The sequence below is a fragment of the Geotrypetes seraphini genome, chromosome 15 (assembly GCF_902459505.1).
Source record: "Geotrypetes seraphini chromosome 15, aGeoSer1.1, whole genome shotgun sequence".
In the NCBI taxonomy this organism is placed as follows: Eukaryota; Metazoa; Chordata; class Amphibia; order Gymnophiona; family Dermophiidae; genus Geotrypetes; species Geotrypetes seraphini.
Window position 1 is genome coordinate 64140076 of NC_047098.1, and position 22040 is coordinate 64162115.

General features: G+C 43.2%; 1 protein-coding gene across 1 annotated transcript in view; it reads left to right on the plus strand.

The window, feature by feature from the left end:
• The window catches only part of METTL16 (methyltransferase like 16), a 118812-nt gene that overhangs the window by 58802 nt on the left and 37970 nt on the right, over window positions 1-22040 (plus strand). The window contains 8 exon segments of the mRNA XM_033922630.1: window positions 5575-5599; window positions 5601-5633; window positions 5635-5710; window positions 5713-5763; window positions 8528-8539; window positions 12817-12957; window positions 14104-14219; window positions 17265-17407. Coding sequence (XP_033778521.1) covers window positions 5575-5599; window positions 5601-5633; window positions 5635-5710; window positions 5713-5763; window positions 8528-8539; window positions 12817-12957; window positions 14104-14219; window positions 17265-17407 — 597 coding nt within the window.

Sequence of the window (22040 nt, forward strand, 5' to 3'; positions counted from 1 at the left end):
TGGTCTGTCATAGTAACTGTAGCGTTGGAGGAATTCTTGGCTTCCGTGGATTTGATGGAAGCCTACCTGTACATCCCCATCTTTCTAGACACAGAAAGCTTTTACAGTTCCATGTGTTACACAGGCATTATCAGTTCTCAGTGCTTCCCTTCAGACTGGCAAAGGCACCTCACACTTTCATCAAAGTGATGGTGGTAGCAGCAGCTCACCTCCACAAAGCGGGCTGCAGATATATCTGTACTTGGATGATTGAGTGATCAGAGTCCCGTTCTGGGTGGAGGAAGAGAATGCAGTTTCATGGGTGATCCAAGTCGTACAGAACCGGGGTTGGATCGTGAATTTTCAAAAAAGCTGCCTGATGCTAGCTCAGTCTCTTGAGTATTGGGAAGTTCTTTTCATTACGTTAGAAGGCCGTGTCCCTCTTCCAGAGGCACACAAACAGAAACTTTGCAAGCAAATAGCAGACATCCTAGCCATGGCAGCCCATACTGTATGGCATTATCTTCAAGTCCTAGGGTCCATGACTGCAGCCATAGAAGTGGTACCTTGGTTGAAGGCACACATGTGGCCACTGCAGGACTCTCTTTTGACCCATTGGTCTCCTCAAAAGGATTTGCTCCAGATGCCACTGCCTTGGACAAAGGAGGCACAAACCAGCATGCACTAGTGGCTTCAGCCGCATTCTGTCTTGAAGGGCATGCCCCTTTGACTGGACTCTTGGAAGATCCTGATGATGGATGCCATCCTGTATGGCTAGGGAGGCCATTACAGTGGTTACCCAGTTCAAGGGCGATGAAACACCGACCGGAGGAAGTAGTCTATCAGAAGACTTGGCGCTAAAGGGCCATATGGCTAACGTTGCAAAAGTTGAAGAAATTCATGGAAGGCAAGACAGTCAATCTTGGACAATGCCACGGTGGTGGCTATATGTCAATTGGCAAAGGAGGCAACAAGTGTGCTCCGCTACGGATGGAGGCCCGATTGTTGTTCAGATGGGCAGAGGCCCACCTCCAAGCAATTTCATTGGCTCATGTAGCAGGAGTTGACAGCAATACAAGCTGAATTTCTCAGCTGACAGATTCTGCATTCCAGGAGAGTGGTCATTGTTTCAGCAATCTTCCGAAGCATTGTGCGTTTCTGGGTCATCCAACATTCGATTTGATGACCACAGCAAAGAACAAGGAAATGAATAATTTCTTCAGCCTTAAATGAGAGTCCAGAAGCACCTGCATTGATTAGAGAGCTGCACGGAAACGGGGATGACGGTAATCCCGCGGGACCCTCGGGATCCCGCGGGTTCCCCCTTGGGGTCACGGGGGATCCCGTGGGGACGCCCCCTAGGGTCGCGGGGATCCCATGGGGACGCCCCCTAGGGTCCGCGGGGATCCCGTGGGGACGCCTCCGAGGGGTCGCGGGGTTTCCTGCGGGGTATTGGAATCGCAGGTGCATTCGAGCCGCGAGGGTACTCTCCTCCTCCTTACCTGCACTGTCGCAGCCACACAGCCGAACGGAAGTCTATCCCGATGTCAGCGCTGAGCGTCGGAGGGGAGGGGCTTTAAGCAAAAGCCCTCCCTTCCATCGACGTCAGCGCTGACATCACGAAGACTTCCGGTCGCTGTGTGCGCAGGGCAGGTAGGAAGAAGGCAATGGTGAACGAAAGAGGGGGGGAGGGGGGCGGTCCGCCCCGAAGAGAGGTGCACAGCCGGTCAGGTCCCCCGATCGACCGACAACAGGCCCGGCCGACAAACCTCCCTGCCCTGTAGCCGCGAATCTAAATTACCTCTTACAGCAGCTTCAATACTCCAGCTGCTGTAAGAAGGTAATTTAGATTCGCGGCTACAGGACAGGGAGATTTGTCCGACCGGGCCTGTTCTGTTGTCGGTCGGGTGCGGAAACGCCACAGAGGTAAGGGGCAGGGAGGGAGGAAAGGTGGAGTGGAGAAGAAAAGACGCTTAAGGGGGGAGAAGGCCACTGAAAGCACTGGGGAAGACAAAGGGGTGGAGAAGGACGCTGAAAGGACATGGGGTAAACGGGAGGAGGGGGAGAAGGATGCTGAAAGCACATGTGGAAGACAGAGGGGGGTGAAGGACCCTGAAAGCTCTGGGGAAGACAAAGGGGTGGAGAATGCCACTGAAAGGACATGGGGAAAACAGGGGTGGAGAAGGCCACTGAAAGGACATGGGGAAAACAGGGGTGGAGAAGGCCACTGAAAGGAAATGGGGAAAACAGGGGGGAGAAGGCCGCTGAAAGGACATGGGGAAGACAGAGGGGGGAGAAGGCCGCTGAAAGGACATGGGGAAGACAGAGGGGGGAGAAGGACGCTGAAAGGACATGGGGAAGGCAGAGGGGGGAGAAGGATGCTGCCTGACAGGACATGGGGAAGATGGTGGGGGAGAAGGACACTGGAAGGAAATGGGGAAGAGGGAATGGGGAGAAGACCCTGGCAGGGAAGAAGACAGAGGTGCCAGACTATGGGAGGAGTGGAGGGAAAAAGATGGGTGCCAGACCAATTTGGGAGGGGGGAGAAAGGGAGAGGCACAGTAACAGAGCAAATGGAAGACACAGAGAGAAGAGAGGCAGTGGATGGAAGGAATTGAATGAGAATATGAAGAAAGCAGAAACCAGGCAACAAAGGTAGGAAAAAAATTATTTTTCTTTTTTTGCTTAAGGATAAAGTAGTATATTAGTTGTGTTGATAAAAATTTATAAACATTAGAGGCTCTGGTAGAAACCCGTTTACAAAGTATGTATTCTTCCCAATTAATATTTCTAAATTAATAAAGTCTTTTTGCTTATTTTTAAATGGGTTTCTACCAGAGCCTTTAATTCAGTAGCATAATTAAATGAAATAACTATTTCTGTAGTTTATAGGGACGGGCGGGGACGTAGGGGATTCCTCGCAGGGACGGGCGGGGACGGAGGGATTCCTCACGGGGACGGGTGGGGACGGAGGGATTCCTCGCGGGGACGGGTGGAGATGGGTGGGAGTCCTCATGGGGACGGGTGGGGACGGGTGGGACTTTGGCGGGGACGGGTGGGATTTCTGTCCCCGCGCAACTTTCTAGCTTGGATACCTTAATGCAACCATGGCTAGAAAGAGAACTCTTGCACTTGTTACCCCCCCATCGGCCATGATGGCCGAGAAATCCACATGATTGTAAGTCACCCAGGGGTGGTAGTCTTGGTAGCTTCCTGATTGGCTGTGGAGGCCTTGGTAATCAGATCTGATCTGTCTCCAGAGGGACATGTCTTCAGTTCATGGTACATCCACAGCTACTGACTCGGGGATCAGTGGCCTTAAACAAACCAAAATGCTTTGGTCTTATGGCATGGCTTTTGAGCGAGGTGAGTTAGCACAGGGGATATTTGGAAATAATTATTGTTACACTCCTTAGAGCCAAGAAGCTAGGTACATTCTCAGCTTATGCTAAAGTCTGGGAGATGTTTCAACACTGGTGTATTAAAGACAAGGTGGAATGCTGCGAGCTCCAGTACCAGTGGTGCTAGCCTTTTCTCCAAACGGGACTCGAAAAGGGGTTGGCAGTCAGTTCTCTGAAAGTGCAAGTAGCAGGTATTTTGTGTCTCTGAGCTTGAGGGAACAATATCTCCCTGGTTTCTCATTTGGATTTAACCAGGTTCTCGAAGAGAACTCAGATTGTGTCTACCTGTTCCATTGGGGAACCTTAACATTGTCTTACAGGGTCTGACTAAGGCTCTGTTTGAGCCCTTGCAGCAGGCATCATTGATGGATCTCTCGGTAAAGACAGCCTTCTTAGTAGCTATCACATCGGCAAAAAGAGTCTCGGAACTGCATATTCTATCCTGCAGAGAACCTTTTCTCAGGATCTCAGTCGCAGGAGTTTCCCTGCTCATGGTGCCTGCCTTTTTGCTAAAGGTAGTGTCAGCTTTTCATGTCAATCAAGAAGTACAACTGCTGACATTCCACATCACAGGATTAAAGAAAAAAGACAATTTTTCTGCAGCTCCTGGATGTGCGTAGAGTAATACTTTGGTATTTTGAGGTCACTAACGAGTTTCGTCTCTCCAATCATTTCTTCATGCTCACCAGTTGAGCAAAACTGGGCAAGCCAGTATTTAAAACTTCTATCTCTAAATTACAGTGCCATAGAGTCAGTTTGCATTACATTCGGGAAACAGCTGCTGGTATCTTTAAGAGCCCATTTGATGAGAGGTGTTGCTTCATCATGGGCAGAGGCCTGGGTGATTCCATCTGAGGCTATCTGTAGGTTGGTTACCTGGTCCGCTAGTCATACTTTTACAAAGTAACTTTATGGCTCTGGGAGAGAAGGTGAAGCCCTCGGGTGTGCAGGTGGTATTCTTGTCCATCCTCCCTGACGAGGGTAAAGACCAGATCAGAGAAGCACACATCCTGAAGATGAATGCATGGCTATGTGGATGGTGTCGTTGAGAGTGTTTTGGCTTCCTGGACCATGGGATGATTTTCTAAGGGCTGCTGAGCAGGGATGGTATATGTCTATCAAAGAAGAGAAGGAAGTGCCTTTGGCGGCAGGCTGGCTAATCTACTGAAGAGGGCTTTAAACTAGAAGTGATGGGGCCCACTGATCAAACCTCCTGGGTGAGTATAAGCCCTCAGGTAGTAAATCACTGAATACCTCTACATGGTTGGGAAAAGAGGGTGATGTCTGGAAAGCAGTATATACTAATACTCAAGATATGGGAAATAAGGGTTCTGGATCTAGAAGCTGTGATTGGAAGAAGATAAATTAGATATAGTGGTGATCATGGAGACATGGTTCACGGGAGAACCATGACTGAGATGAATTATACCGGGCTATAATCTGTTCAGGAAAGAAACAGGGTAAGAAGAAAAGGAGGGGGAGTAGTGTTATATGTCAAAGATCATATTAAAAAAAATAACTCGTATTAAAAGTCACACAATTGCAGGGATCTGCAGTGCAAGGAAGAGGCACTTGTGGATCAATTAGGAAAGAAGGAATGGTGAATATATTTACAATGTGTGTGGATATTACAGACCTTCTTCACAGACGGAGAAGAAAAGGACAGAGATTTAATAGCAACATTCAGAATATATCTAGAAAAAGGGAAGTTTTAGGTGATTTAACATGCTGGATGTTGATTGGGGTATCCCTGTTGTGGGGTCTTCTAGAAGTAGGGAGATACTTGATTCTCCATAAGGAGAACTGGTTCCAGCAGTTTGGTAATGTAACCCACATGGAATGAGGGTCATACTGACTTAAGTGCTTAGAAAATAGGGAAAGTGTTCTGATGTTACAGTGATGATGCATCTGGCATCCAGTACGGTATTTTCACTGCCTTTAGCATCAGAGACATCATAAGATGAGTGCAAAAATATTTTTAATATTTGCTTAAAAAAATAGTTTGATTTTATTTGCACAAAAGACTTATTGTGGGTAAACATTTTGTTTTAGTGGTTCCCACTGTTTTGTTGCCCAAGCCTCAATTTTGATTGAGATAAAATTCTACAAGGTATGAGCCCCCCCCCCCCCCATTTTTATTTTTAATGCAAATTATTCTTTCTTACCTCATTTTCCTCTGCTTCTTTTCTTTCAGCTTAAATTTTAAGGACCCTGAAGCTTGTAAGAGCTCTGACATGTACTCTTCTGAAAGAAAGATTTTGGACTCACCATTGATATACCCCTAGAGAGACTTATTCCTACTGTTCCCTTGCGACTGAACTATATCCACTGGTAGAAGATCTTATTGTTACCACGAATCTGACAAAAAGAACTCTTCGACGTGGCATATGAAATAGGTAACACTATGACATCAAACTTTTCCAAAGTCGTCTTTCACTATTGGACAATCTTCTACACTACATTCCATCCTTGGGTGGTGGGATTTAGAAATGGTCCCTCTTCTTGTTTGTACTGGAGAAGTCTGAAACTTTATCTGGAATGTTGCTAACCTTTCACAAATACTAAAAGCCATGAAACCAGAAAGCACAATAGCAGAGACCATTATCTTTGAGAAACAATGGGGAGGGAATTGTTCCATTTTTTACATTCTGCTCTTTTCCCTCAATAAAATGCCAATTCTGGCAACCTCTTCCTCATCCCCACCAGTTTCTCTCTTTTTCACTCTTGTCTCATCACTCTTTCTTTGTTACTTCTTTCAACTCTACCCCATTCCTCTTTCTCTTTCCAATTCTGGAGGCAACTATCTTTCCTCTGTTTAGCAGACAATTTTTATGCCTCTGCTTCTTTGGCTTTGCCAGCCCTTTGAGCATGTTCCCAGTAGTTGAGAAGTAGGGTCAGTGCTGGGCAGATTTCTATGGTGTGGCCCCAAAATTGATAAGGAAGATAGAGATTAAGTATACCGGTGTTTAATCATGAAGTGGAACCTGTTCAGGATGCCAAATTCAACTCTTCCCACTTTGTTTGGCAAACTGGATAGATTTACTAAGTTACTATGTTATATTATAATGCAGGCTGTTACCTGTACGCTGATCTGGTAATACAAGGAACATGTTCAAAACTTATGGGCTTTGTCTCCTTCTGCGATACATGAGATCAGCAGATGGTAGATGGAGGCTCACAGGGCCAGCAAAAGACAGGAAGGAGCAGCTGCAAGGCTCTACTATTTTTCTACTCTTTCTGTCTTCAGACCCGGTGTGGTGTGCTCAGCCATATGGCCACACGTGTATTCTCTTCAGAGAAATCACTGATGACTTTTCTTCAGTCATTGAGAGTTGAAGGATTATTAAAAATTAGTTGCCCCAAAGTTTACAAAAGTTGGATAGCTCTAAGTCAAATAGATGTTGGCATTGTCATCTCGAACCAGGGACTTTAGATCATTTATTGTTCTACTGTCCATTAATTTTGGCCTTTTGGAAATCAATATGGAGCCAAATAAATTGTTTATTGGAAAATCCTGTGGCATTATCGTATGACACGATTTTATCTGGAATGTCAATGAGAAAAAAGAGCCAAATTTCATCTTAAAAACAAAAGGCTGTTATTGATTATGACAGGGGTCGCTACACAACATATCACAAGTAATTGGAAGAATTGGAGTAGACTTAATTATAGTTTTTGGTGGAACTCACTTTGTCACCTTTATAAAATGGAAAGAACAATAGCTATACAAAAAGGAAATTATAATAAATTTAAGGAGATTTGAGGGCCATTGATAAATTATTGTGATGAATAGATACCATTTTTCCAAAATAAGTACAATGCAGTGAGTGAATGGGTTGGAGGGTTCTGAATTTTATTAAATGTTTAGATCAGTAGAAAAGAATTTTTATAAAATATATTTGATTACATATGTTATAGTAAGGGTGGGAGGGAAGGGATAAATTTTATGTTTTAATGTTAAATATGATAGAAATTCAAGTGATGTATTCAATTACAATGTTAATTACTGTAAGATGTAAAAACGAATAAAGATTTATAAAAAAAAAAAAAATTAGTTGCCCAAAATCTAGGCACTAAGCATTCTTTAATGGCAAATTTTTAGCATAAGTCAGCAATTAGTCACCTAAATTTAAGTGCCACTACTTTTGCTTGCTCTACAGTGGGCCTAAATGTAGCAGTTAGACACCTAACTGACAGCATTCAATAAAGCACTTGCTTAAATAGATGCTTCATGGGCATTCTGCATATGTGAACACCCCTTTGTAGTTATACATGAGAAACTGGAATACGAGGATCGACTGAAGAGACTGAGCTTGTTTTCCCTTGAGAAAAGGAGACTGCGAAGGGGGTATGATCGAGACCTTCAAAATATTGAAAGTAATCGACAAAATAGAGCAGAAAAAATTATTTACGTTGTCCAACTTGACACGGACAAGAGGACACGGAATGAAGCTAAGGGGGGACAGGTTCAGGACAAATATCAGGAAATTCTGCTTCACGCAGAGAGTGGTTGACACCTGGAATGCCCTCCCAGAGGAGGTTATTGCGGAATTGACCGTCCTAGGTTTCAAAAGCAAACTGGATGCACATCTCCTTACGAGAGGCATAGAGGGATATGGGTGACTAAAATTACGCCTGTATACACCGGGCAGGGCCTCCGCATGTGCGGATCACCGGACTTGATGGACCAAAGGTCTGATCCGGAGATGGCGCTTCTTATGTTCTAACACTTAGCAGGGAATTCATTAATGGACGCTATTGCATGCTGAACGCTAAAGATGCCCATAGGAATATAATGGACGTCTTTAGCATTTAGTGCCCATTGATGAATTCCCCCTTTAGGTGCCAAATTCTAGAATTCTGCCTGAGAGCACTGTTTCACCCCCATTGTGGCACTTCTGAAACTTCCATTTGAGCACCAATTAGGCATGTAACTTTTGGTGCATTATATAGAATTAGAGGGCTTATGTTTTCGTTTTGAAGATATCTGAAAACAGCTATCTAAATTTGATAGAAAGTTGGATTTTATTTCTCCGGCCTAAATTGAGTAGAGACAAAACCTAAATTTTTATGGCCAGGCTCCAATCATCAAACCTTTACTATTCGTAAGGAGAAATTTTCCTTTGAAATATCTTGGAGAATTTTAGGAATTGAAATGGGTTGTTCACTCAATATGAAATTCCATGTGAATTCTATAATTAAAAAAAAAAAATCTTTGTACTGAAATTCAGAACTGCACTATAAGAAAACATTTTGATGAATCACATTGCAGACTTCTAGTGCAAACGTTGATTTTGTCAAGGGTAGATTATTATAACGTGTTGATTGGCTGGTCTAAAACTTTAATTAAGCAGATTTAAATCAGCATACAGAAGTTAAGTTAATATATTCCCTTTGTAGATTTGATTCTTTAACTCCTGCTTTTCTCAAACTAAATCACTCTGGCTTCCAGTAGAAGCCAAAGTTAAATTCAAACTGTGCATAATGATTTTTCTAGTGTAATAGGTGTGTCATTCTAGAGACGGACAGGTAATATCCCTATGTCTGTGAACCATGCAGAAGGAATCCACTCCAGCTTTTGAATCCCTCCTCCTTCTTCTCTAGAGGGCTCTGCTGCCCTCATCAGTTTTTCCTGTGACCCAGGAGTGTTTTTGATCTGCTCTGTATATTTCTTTATTTTTCTTTTTGATCTTTTATGCAAATTTTGAATGGCTTTCAGCAGTCAGAGCTCCCCTTGTTGAGGGTTCAGCTCTTCCTGCGTGGAGAAGAAGCAAACTGAGGTCTGCAGCTAACAGGCCAATCCCTCTGTGGTACCTGTTGGCCAGCCTGCAGAAACCTTTTGCATTTCTGGGTCCATTCCCCTAGTAGCATTGCTCGCCTATTGCATTGCAGGGGTTGAGCGCAGGCTGTCGGGCATCCATAGGGGACTTTGCAGTGTCCTGCAAGGTGCCAGCTGTGTTTCGCCTTCCCCTTTTTTGTGTATGTTGGTCCAAGGGGTTTGAGGCTCATACACCAGTCAAACTGGCAGCCCAAAGATTTAGTTTTAGAGGAGTGTTCTGTTTGAGGCAGTGATTTCTTCTTCCACTTCCAGCTATCTTTGGAGCTGAGGCATATTTCCAGCACAAGTCACAGTGAGTAAGGTTGTTACAGTCTATGGGGAAAATCGAGGGGGGGAGTGTCTTTTTATAACCATTTTTTCAGGTTTCTGCCTCTTCTCTTAGGTTTCCCCACCTCCATAATCCGAAAATCACTGTTTTCTTATTTTAAGTCAGTCAAAGCAGCATTAAAGGTTTCCAGGTTCTGAATGGAAATGGTTAGATCGGTCATTGCCTCATTAGCTTTGGATGAATTTTTTGGCCTTGCTGGATTTGACAGAGGCTTACTTGCATATACCCATATTCCCAATCCATAGGAGGTTTCTCTGGTTCCATGTGCTAGAGAGCCATTTTCAGTACTCAGCGCTGCCCTTCAGCTTGGCAACAGTGCCTTGTACCTTTACCAAAGTAACAGTGGTGGCAGCAGCACATCTGTGCAAATCAGGCTAAGTACAGAGCTACAAGGAAATGTGGCCAAAGGGAATCCTGCGGGGTTCCCCCCGGGTCTGTGGGAATCCTGCGGGGTTCTCCTGGGTCTGTGGGAATCCTGCGGGATTCCCCCCCTGGGTCTTTGGGGATCCTGCGGGGTTCCCCCCGGGTCTGTGGGATTCCTGTGGGGTCCCCCCGGGTCTGTGGGGATCCTGTGGGTTCCCCCCTGTGTCTGTGAGGATCCTGCAGAGATTGAGAAACCTCGAGAATTTCCCTTGTGTTACCTCAGAAGCGTCTCCTTCTTCCTGTCTTCTCTAGCCACATTCACCCAACACTCATGCAACACTTCCAACACACTGCCGAAGCTGACCCGGGAGTCGTCCCTCTGGCATCAGACCTGAAAAGTGCAGCTGAAGGCAGGAAGAAGAAGGTCCACCTGCATGGCCCTGGTGTACACCCACGAGAGGGGGGGTACAAACTTGGTCACAGAAGGGAGGGAGCGAGCGAACATGTTGGGATGTAAGGGAGAGAGGGGAAGGAAAAAGGGAGGGGGAAGGTGCATGAACCTGGGACAAAGACTGGAAGGAAGGGAGGGAGAAGGGCATGAACTCAAGTCACAGAAGGGAGGGAGGTAGTGTTTTTTGACATAGAAGGAAGATAGGAGGGGATGAACTTGGGACACGAGGGAGGAAGGGGGTACGAATTTGGGACATAGGAGGGAGGGGAAGTGATGCTGAGGTGGGGGAGGGAATAGAAAGGGAGAATTGTTGGGCATGAGTTTGTGAGTGTGAGGGAAAGAGAGAGTGCACATGGGAAAAGGAAAAAAGGAGGGCTGTCTTGTTACAGAGATTGAGTGGACAGAAGTTCTTTGGCCTCTAACCCAGATGTGTCTAGGTTCTTGAAGAGAGCTCTCAGGCTCTGTCCTCCAGTGTGTCAGCCGGTCCTATGTGGAATATCAACATTGTATTAAGGGCCCTCGCTAAAGTGTCTTATGAGCCTCTGACGGAGGCGTCTATCATGGATCTAACTAAAGACAGTTTTTATTAGTTGTGATCGCTTTGGTGAGGAAGGTATCTGAATTGCAAGCTTGTGTTATTCTGCAGAGAGCCTCCCCTCAGAGTCACAGTGTCTTTACGCATCGTGCCTTCCTCTCTACTGAAGGTAGTTTTGGCTTTTCATTTCAACCAGAAGTTTAGCTTTCTACTTTCCAACCCACGGGCGAGAGAAAACAGGACAAAGTACTGAAGTTATCGGATGTTAGGCGAGTTCTCCTTCGTTATCTTGAGGCAACAAATGAGTTTCACCTTGTTGGATCACCTATTTGTCTTAACCAGTGCTAGCTAGTGACAGAACAGCCTCTAAAGCTTCTATTTCCTGATGGATCTGCATGGCTATTTCCTCGGTATACATTGGCTGTGGAAAGCAGCCACCATTTGCCATGAAAGCTCACTACCAGAAGTGTAGTGTCTTCCTGGACAGTGCTGCCCATCGAAATTTGTAGGGCAGCCACATGGTCTACCCTCCATACCTTTATGAAATTTTACAGAGTGGACCTGGTGGTACGAATAAAAGGGGCTTTTGGGTCCTCTATGCTGATCGCAGACTCATCTGTCCTGGCCTAGACTCAAGGGACTGCTCTGGTATATCCCATCCGTAAGGAATTGTATACTATTTGCATAGGAAGGAAGGATTAGGTTCTAACTCAATAGTCCTCTTTATCCCAGGACAAGCAGGCAGCCTATTCTCACATAGAAAAGTCAAAGACGGACTTCTCGGCTCTGTGAAGAACTGAGGAGATGCGCCCTGTGCTGGGCGGGAAGGCATTCGCGCATGCGCGGTACGGCTGACTCGAAACTTCTAGTTTCTTCAAGCAAGTCTGCTTGTGAGGCTTCCGCATCGAGGCTCCATCGGTGACGTCACACATGTGAGAATAGCTGCCTGCTGTCCCTGGATAACACCTGTTATGGTAAGTAACTGTGCTTTCTTGTAGAACAGCACGTGATTCCTTATGTCTTGCCCAGTCAGATGTCTGTTATGCCTTTGGAGGCTTGTAGACTTGGAAGAGAAGAAAAGCTTTTGAAGAGGTGACATGTTAATACCAAAATTTATGTCAGCATGATTGCCATGCTATTAGCTGTACAAGTGTTAGTGCCAGTTGCACACAGGTAAGTGGGTTTCTTGTGTTTCACCACCATAGTTGTTGCTCTCTTGAGTAGTTGTTTATTAACTCTTATTAACTATTTCAGAGCAGATCAAAATTACCTGGATTGGGGAGATCCCCTGAGGCTCCCCCCCTGCTTTTATTACCTTTCCTAGGGGCTATCACTTGCTTTGGTGTGGACTGAGGAGAAGAGACGATGCCCAGAGGGTCAAGGGGGTGGAGAGAAGAAAATGATTGGTGTCTTCTGCAAGCAACTCTCGAGTTGAGATGGTTAACCCATCCGTAAGACTCGTCCTGTTCTACAGGAAAGAGGTTTATTGGGGTAAGAATCTAATCCTTCCATGTAGCTTACATTTAATTTTAGACTATATCAGAGTTTTTCAATTCCAGTCCTTGAGTATTACAGTCAATGTTTTGAGGATTTCTATGATGACCTGATGGGCCGTCGCGTGAGCGGACTGCTGGGTGTGATGGAGCTCTGGTCTGACCCAGCAGAGGCACTGCTTATGTTCTTAGATATATGTTCATACAACTGAGGCAATGTTACAAATTTGGGAACTCCTGGATATATACTGTATGTCCCTGGCAAGGTTTTATTGTAGAAATGTTTTAATTTTGTCTGAATAGTGCCAGATTTTTATATCACTTCAGGTAGTAGGCTTTGCAGCCTCAATCTTTGTCAGGATTTTATAAAAGCATATGTACAGTATATATGAAGAGAATTACTAAAAATACTTTTTTGTTAATTCAGGTACAGGGGCCTCCTGCATCTACCCACTACTTGGAGCCACTCTGAATGGCTGGTATTTTCTTGCCACAGAAGTGGATGACATTTGTTTCAATTACGCTAAGAAAAATGTGGAGCAGAACAACTTAGCTGATCTCATTAAAGGTACGCAGGATGAACAAAACTTTCCGTTGTGGCCTCTGTCTTTTAACTGCTTCAGTTATGTTGCCATGTCAGTTGACTGGACAATGGAAAGATTTCCTCCTTGAAAATATTTTATATTAAACCATTTAGAGAGAGAACTCATTTTTCATGTTTTAATAATAGAGAAATAATTAGCAGTGTCGAGAAAAGGTGTTGCCTCCTAAGGCAGTGTATTGCAGTAGAATTTGACTGCTTAAGAAATATGCAAGATTACTTGGTGTGTCCCAGTAAGGAACCTAAACTCATCAGATCTCTATGTAGTACCTGGAAGGGAGATCATGGAAAAACTAAATGCTGCAGAAGGAAAGGGCAAACCACTGCAATATTCGGGAAAGAGTGTTACAGCCACTATGGTGGGGACTGTGTTTTCCAAAGTCTATAACAGGCAAGGTGGCCTGCTTTCATCACTATTCCATTTGGGGTTGGAAGAAGGAGGGGAACAGCAGCAGCAGGGATTAGACTTAGTAGATAAAGACAAGTTGGTCACCCTCTCCAAGGTAGGAGAACGAGAGGGTACTCTCTAAAGTAAAAAGGGGATAGATTCCGTACAAACGTAAGGAAGTTCTTCTTCACCCAGAGAGTGGTAAAAAACTGGAACGCTCTTCCGGAGGCTGTTATAGGGGAAAACACTCTCCAGAAGTGGCACGTGCCCACACAGCAGCGCACTTGTGCACTGCTGGCCCCGACATGCCGGTAAACAGCAGGCAGCCGTCCAGCGAAGCACCAGCATCTGACACAATTAGGAAGCGTTGCAGGCCCAGGCATTAGTGCGCTTGTGTGCCGCGGTCCCCGACTATCAGCAGGCAGCCATCCACCGACCTCCACAATTTAAAGGTACCACCCAGGGGGTTGGTATATTCGCTTCATAAGACGCACCCTTATTTCGACCCACTTTTTTTTTGGGGAAAAAGTGTGTCTTATGGAGCGAAAAATACAGTACATTATTCTTATTTTTCCAAAAGTAATATATTAATTTGTGTAATAAACATTTAGTACACGTTTGTTTGAATCAGACCTGTGAATTGTTTTAGGACTTAAGTAAGAAGAGATTTTAGAAATGAAAATTAATTTTCATTCTTCATATCTGATTCTTCCTTTTCCTGTTAGTGGTGAAAGTGCCGCAGAAGACGCTTCTCATGGATGCACTAAAAGAAGAATCTGAGATCATTTATGACTTTTGCATGTGCAACCCTCCCTTTTTTGCCAACCAGTTGGAAGCTAAGGTATTTATCATTTTGGATTCCATTTAACATGACATTCTCCTCCTCTTTTGACACACTGTATAATAGAAACGAAAACAGCAGAGGAGGGTATCTCATATTCTTTGCTTTTGTAGTGCCATTGGTCTCTTTATTGATCATTGATTTCCCCTTCACTTATTTGCCACAGGATCTTTTGTGTTTGTCCCAGGTATGTTGTATCTTCTACGGTGTAGCTCCTTTGTAATCTAGAAAATTTGAGACCCATGGTGCACTCAGTACTTCTGCTTGGATTAATATATATAAATGTTTTTGGTGAAACTGGAAAGATTAGATGGTCTTCACCCAGAGAGTGGTTGAAAACTGGAACGCTGTTCCGGAGTCTGTCATAGGGGAAAACGCCCTCCAGGGATTCAGGACAAAGTTAGACAAGTTCCTGCTGAACCGGAACGTACGCAGGTAGTGCTAGTCTCAGTTAGGGCGCTGGTCTTTGACCAGCGGGCCGCTGCTTGAGCAGACTGCTGGGCACGATGGACCACTGGTCTGACCCAGCAGCGGCAATTCTTATGTAGTCTTTATGCATGATGTGATTGTGTACTGTGTTTCTATAATACCAATAGGTATGTAGGTATAGGTATCCTAAGTCTGTGAAGGTACAGGGAAATGATTTGATGGTGCCAAATGATTTACTACACTTACCTTTACTATTTTACATCTATATGAGTCTGTTGCTTGGAAGGGTTGGTTAGAAATTTTTGGTGTTCATTTTATGCTTATGTGGATTACATTCACCTGCTTTGTCCAATAGATAGCAGATTTCGTTTGCGATGTCACTCCAGGTATCAGCTCAAATTTTATTACGTTATGATCACTGTTTCCAAGTGGACCCAACACAGTTAACTCCTGTACTATACACATCTTTGCCTTTGTACATCCCCTTGCATTGCACTAAGGACCAAATCTAAAATAGATCCCCTCTTGTCAGTTCCCAGACCAGTTGCTCCAAGAAGCAGCCATTTATGATGTCTAGGAATTTTATCTCCCTTGCACTCCCTGATGTAACATTAAACCAGTCAATGTTGGGGTAATTGAAATCAAAATCACTGGAAGAGATAAATCAAACCACTTAAACACATTCAACTTTATCTCCTTCTGCAGAGAAAGGAGCTTAACAACATACAGAAACATATGGTGGAGAAAAAGACCTTAGTTGATTTGAGAAGCTCATCAAGCAGCAAAAGCTATAAGCGAATAAGCCCTCAGTTCATCATCAGTCATAAAATAAACTCCACCAAAACGCATGCTAATTGTCAAATCTCCCAGTCAATAGCAGGAACAGCCAAAGTAGAAAAATCAAAATTAAATTAAAAAGATAATCCAAAATAATTGAGATGCAAAAATTTGTATCTGGGGAAGTAGTCAAGTAGATAGAAGCAAAGTTCAATCAAAGCCTCAAAAGACTGTTATAATCAAGCAGAAAAAAACAAAGTTCAGTCTAATCGTTAAAAAACTGTTATCATATAAACAGACAAAATAGTTTGCTGCACCCTAAACAGAAGCTTAAATAGTACTTAGCTTGATGAGGAAAAGCTTTTAACACTGTAGATTCTCCAGTCAAAGGGCTGAAAATTGTTTTCTTTCAAACTTGATAAACTCTCATTCCTTGGATATAACACCATGCATCACCAGAGCGTCGTGAATAGTTATATGGCATCTGCATTCTCCTCCCTTCCATCCTTTGCTCTCTCTCTCTCTCTTTTCCATCCACTGTCTGCCCTCATTGCCCCTTCCGTATGGTATCTGCTGTTTCTGTGCCACTTCCATCCACTGTCTACTCTCGACTTCTTTCTTGGACCTTCCAATCTCCAAGTGCTATCCATCTTCTGTTCATTTGTCATTTTTTGTCTCTCCATATCCACCATCATTTCCTCTGCATCCCTATCTTTCCTGTTCAGTCTCTCCCTGTGTCATTGTTTCTATCTTTGTCTCCCTTCCCATGTTCAACATCTGTGTCCTTGTCCCTCTCTTCCCCCCCAAGTCTAGCATCTTCCCTTTTGACCCGTCCCTATTCCTATCCATATACAGCTTCTTCCTTTCTTTTCCCTTTCTCCTGCACCCTAAACTACTCATTCACCTTCAGCCCCACTCAAGGGCCAGCATCTCTCACACTCTCCTACCCCCTTCTCCTGGTACTCCAACTCTCCTTCCCTTCCTCTTTCCCTCTATGTGTCCCCTTCTACTCCTTTCTTCCTCATCTGAACTCCCCACAGCATGTTTTGTCCTTTCTGTCATACTACCCTCTTCCTTGCATTCAGTTCTTTCTTCTCTGGTCTGGAAATACATCTATTTCCCTTCCTTCCCACCTGCCTCAAAAGTGGTCCCACATACTTGCCTTGCCTTTTGTCTGGTCTTATCCTCCAACATTCTTGTGTGCCGTCAGAATTATTCTTTCTTTTATGTCCTCATGAGACACAATTCCTGTGTCCATCTAAGTGGGACACTGAAAGAAGAAACACTTCTGGGGCCAGCCAAAGCAGCTTTCTTCCTTTTTTGATGCTTCTGGCGGCCCATAGGATCGCGAGAGGGGGAAAATGCTGGATTACATGGGGGGAAGAGGAAAGCACCCTCGATGCAGACCATTGAATCTGGGATGATAAAGGGGTGGCATTTGCCAATATGTGCCACCCCGCCTCTCCCTTGGTATGCCACTGATAACACCATCTTGACTGATATTTCAAGGAGAGGGTAAATAATATTTTAAAATAGTTAACTACGTGGAAATGCTACTTTGTCTCTTTGAGGTTAAAGGCTGCTGTTGTTTTGTCCCATAATCAGTGTTTTCTGAAACAATATGCTTCCAAGGAACACACGTGGAATAGTTGAATTTTTAATTGAATTTAAAAGACAAAAAAATCTACATCAACAAAATTTCCTTATAAACGATAAATGCTATTTATTCAAGAATAATGATAAAATATGTCACTCCCTAAAACAAATTGAAAGCAATTTTATAGTGGCATGATTTAACAGCATTTTTTTTTTTTTACATGCTTCTCTTTTTTTAATAAGGGAGTGAACTCTCGAAATCCACGACGACCTCCTCCGAGCTCTATAAATACAGGAGGTGTTACTGAGATCATGGCTGAAGGAGGAGAATTAGAATTTGTCAAAAGAATCATCCATGACAGCCTACAGCTTAAAAATCAACTACGGTAAGTGATTTATGAGTAAATACAAGCAAACAGATTTAGTAATGAGATGCCTTTTGTTAAACTGGCATGAATTTCAATTTATTAGCGCTTGAGCATCTATCAGACCTTCATAGCACAAATCTGATGAATAGCACTATATAATCCTCAGCATTCATTTAATCTTGTCAAATTTTCATCTGGAGACCCAAGAGCTTATGGTCTCAATTGACGAGCAGGTTAGGAGTCACGCCCATGGGTCAAGTTATGTGTATCAAGTGTTGCCAGAAAAACATCTTTACAGTCTTTTAGAAAATGCTTGACGTATACAGAATCAGGCACTCGTTAGTTTATTTATTTTGTGTGTTTTCCAAGGAGGAGAATCATTCCAAACCTCTGCTGCTGTTGTAATTTTTTCATGCTGAAAATAAGAGACTTATTTTTTGTTGTTTTATTACCTTAGGAATTTCAGCTGTTTTTAAGGTTTGAATCATTTTTTCTTGTTGTGTTAATTGCTCCATATTGATAACAGCAGGCCCCTCTACTTTTTGAAGACCATGCTGAGTTAGGCTGCCATAATTAATTTTTTTCTCAGTGATGATATTTCCTGAAAGAGGTTTTTTTTTCCCTTTTTTTTCTTCACTTCTGTTGCATTTTGTCTGCAGGAGTTATGAAATCTAGGTTGTGGTTTAAAGATGTTTTCCAGTGCTGTGACGAGATGTCCATGAAATGTACTTTGATAAAGAATACAAAGTTATGTTTGCTAATTTTTAAACTCTGAGCTAAAAAAAAATACCTAGAGTTAGTTCAGTGGGAGGAGAACTGGAGGGGAACCCAGATTTGATTCCTAATAGAGCTGCTTGTGACCCTGGGAAAGTTGCTTAACCCTTCATTGGCTGAGATACAAAAAAAAAAAAAAGATTTTGAGACCACTAGATACAGAGAAAAGTACCTGTATATAATATCTCTCTGTCTATATAAACCATTTTAGTTGTACCGTTGAAAGGCAGTATATCAAAACCATGACTTTTTACCTAGAGTTTTTTTAGGAGAATAATGTATATTTTCTTTGTAACCTTTTGCCTTTTTTTTTTTCTTTGTTTATATTGGACAACCTCACTTTTTTTGTTGTTCTTTTTGAATCATTCCATGCTAAGTGAACCAGTTTTTAAAATCGTCCAAGCTGGATCTCCTCCAGATTGAATAAAATTTACAGCCTGTTTTACAAAGCTGCGCTAACGGCTGCTATGCGGCAACAGCCCCGAAGCCCTTTAAATCTCTGTGGGCTTCGGGGCTGTTACCGCGCAGCAGCCGCTAGTGTGGCTTTGTAAAACAGGCCCTTAGTGTGGACATTCATTAGAGTCTCAAACTGAATCATGCAAAATTTTTTTGCTGGATCTCTATTGTTTTGAGACTTACAGGCAGCTAAATGCTACAGCTTTCGGATCAGCTGCAGCAAGGTCAATTGATCGCAGACCTTTGTCATTTCTGTGATTTTGCTTCTTGAAAGGATTACAGCAGGATTTCTATTGAAATTCAAATTTGGTCAGACTCAAAGCTTCATGGTAAGAACAGTTCTGTTGCAAATACATAGGATTCTGTATTGTAGCTGTTGTTTCCCATTAATCACGAACTTTACAGAAGGGTGTTGCTCAAAACTCTCTTTCCCCCCTCCCCCTTCGGCAGTGGAGAAAAGCTCCTCCTTCAGTTTTTCCTTCTGCAAGATGTGTTCTGTTCTGATCTGCTTCTTTTTATTATTTTGGAGTATTTATGCAGTCGGTTCCTTTTTTCTGCATGGCTTCAGTGCTTGGAGGTCTCATTCTTGGGCTTACTCCGCTGGGGAAAAGACGCAGACCTGCAAGAACGTTCAGCTGCTTACAGGCCAATTTCTTTAAGTACCTGCTGAGTCAGCCTGTTTTGTGTCCTATCAGGTGCTCAGAATCCATTCCCCTGGGAGCTTGCTCTCCCACTGATATATTAGGAAAGAAATTAAGACAGCTCTGTTCAATAGATTTATTTCCTAGTCAGACAACAACCCCCCCTTTTTAAAAAACTATTACTCAACATGTTGACACTGCGTATTCTCACTAATTGTATTCTGTATTCACTGACTGTTCAGTGACTTCTTCACCATTTGTATTCTGAAATTCGCCCCCTTCACTGTAACATGTTAATATTATATTTTGTACTAATTTGTACTCTGTAATCACTGTCTGCTCAGTGACATCTTCCCTATTTGTATGTTGTAATTCGCTGATTGCACAGCTCTCTTCACTGTGAACAGCCTAGAAGTCGCAAGATTATGGTGGTATAGAAAAAAAAAAAATTATTATTACAAGCCGGAGTAGAAAAAGGCCTAGCGGTTCGTCTCTCCAGGTGCAGGTTGCTAGTCTCTCGTGCTTTAGGCTCAAAAGAGGTAAGCAGTCATTGGCATCTCTTGGTTTGTTTTTTGAGGTGGGTGTTCAGATTGTGTCCCCCATTGCATAGAACATTCCCATCTTGGGACCTTAATGTTGTTCTGAAGGGTCTGTATCAGGCTCCATTTGTATGTACCCCTGCCAGATTCATCCCTTTTGGATCTTATTGTTAAGACAGTGTTTTTGGTTGCCATGGTCTTGGTTAGGCAGAGTTACAGGCCGTCTCCTGGAGAGAGCCCTTCCTCAGATTTATGGAGTCTGTTGCTCCTCTGCGGCTGTACGTTCCTTTCTACCAAAGGTGGTTTCTGCTTTCCATGTCAATGAAGAGAATAGTTTACCCGCCTTTCACTCTACCGGGTTGGTGAAACAGGACAGCATTTTGTGGAAGCTGGATGTGCATAGAGTCCTCCTTCACTATCTGGAGAGGACTAATGATTCATGGCTATCCGACCACCTTTTTGTGCTGACTGTCTAATCAAGACGAATCAAGTCAGCTTCCAGGGTTTCGATTGCCTGTGGTAAACAGCCCTCTTTCGCAGCACATTTGACTAGAAGTGATAATGCTGCCTCGGCTGTTTCATCTGATGAAATGTGTGGAGTAGCTACTTGGTCTACTCTCCACACCTTTACAAGGTTCTATAGAGTGGATGTGACAGCTCGAGAGGATGCCACTTCAGGGTCCTCGGGACTGCGGGCAGGCTCATCTGTCCCTCCCTAGATGTCTGCCACTGCTTTGACACGTCAGCTACAGTACAGAATCCTATGTCTTAACTTGTTAATCTTCTTTCTATGCAGACCTTTGAGTCACCTGATTTGTGCCTCAGACATTGTCTTTGTCTATCCTGGGATTTCTGCCATTTTGGATTATGAAGAGATAAACTTGTAAGTGCAGGAAATTGCCTATTCCCTTTATCCTTTGTGGGGGTTTTTTCATGGTTCCTAGCTACTCTTCAGCTTTCTGCATTGTTCATTGTTATTAATCATTGTTCTTTTGTCCTAAGGCACAGGTGTCAAAGTCGGTCCTCGAGGGCCGCAATCCAGTCGGGTTTTCAGGATTTCCCCAATGAATATGTGTTGAAAGCAGTGCATGCAAATAGATCTCATGCATATTCATTGGGGAAATCCTGAAAAACCGACTGGATTGCGACCCTCGAGGAGGGACTTTGACACCCCTGTCCTAAGGTAAGCTGGTGTTAGGTTTCAACTTGGCTATTTTGTTTGAGACCCTAGGGAAAATCGACATAGAATTTTGTTCAATTTGGAGGAGGCTGAGTGTTGACCCCTGGTGCACTTGATATGGAATGACCCTTTATCTCATGGTTGTATTTCTGATTGCTTTTTAACACCCCTCCTTTTGGTTTTTTTTCCCTATATGTTCTTTCTTTTTACTTGATAATTGTAGTTCTACCCTGTTTCCCTTTTTGTTTTTAAATTGTTTTTAATAACTATTATTGTTTTAAATGATGTATTGTTATCTCATACATGTTTTTAACACAGTGTACACCGCCTAGAAGGCTGATTGGGCGATATATGAAATTTTAAATAAACTTGAAACTTGTTTTTCTTACTTATATTTTGCTTCTATTATTGCAATGCTTCAAGATTTTTATCTATTTAAATTTTTTTAATTTGCCTCTCTTTTGTGCTGTCTGGGACATCCCCAGGCTGCATCTGATTTTTTTGATCTCTCTGCAATAGCAGCAAAGTTTCTAGACCTAGATGAGTAGAGTTAGCTATGTTTGGGCCTACCACAGTGATGGTACTGACTCAGGAGAAACAGTCAAGAATGCTTTGCCCTTGTGAACCCAAGTTAATGGTTCATTGGCATATAGATCCTTGACCACATGTGCTCTGAAACATGTTATAAAAAGTGCTAACAGTGTTCCAACATAGTAACATAGTAACAGTTTCACTTACATAAGCAGTTCCAAAACCTGTCCTGAGGGCTCCTCAGCCAGTCAGGTTTTCAGGATATCCTCAATGAATATTCATGAGATACATTTGCATGCACTGCCTACTGATTTGTACATTTGTAATGTTTGTAAAATAGTTTTAACCCCTGACACAGCCTTAGAGTGAAACATGGCTACGTCGAGTGCTGGTAATAAACCACATACGTTGGTTGGTTGGTGTGCTTCATGTTTTTTCTCCCAGTCATACATCGTAACATTTGCAGTCATCTGTTCTGTTCATTTCTGGCCAGTTTTTGGATAATTCTATTATAGAATTTTCTTCGATAC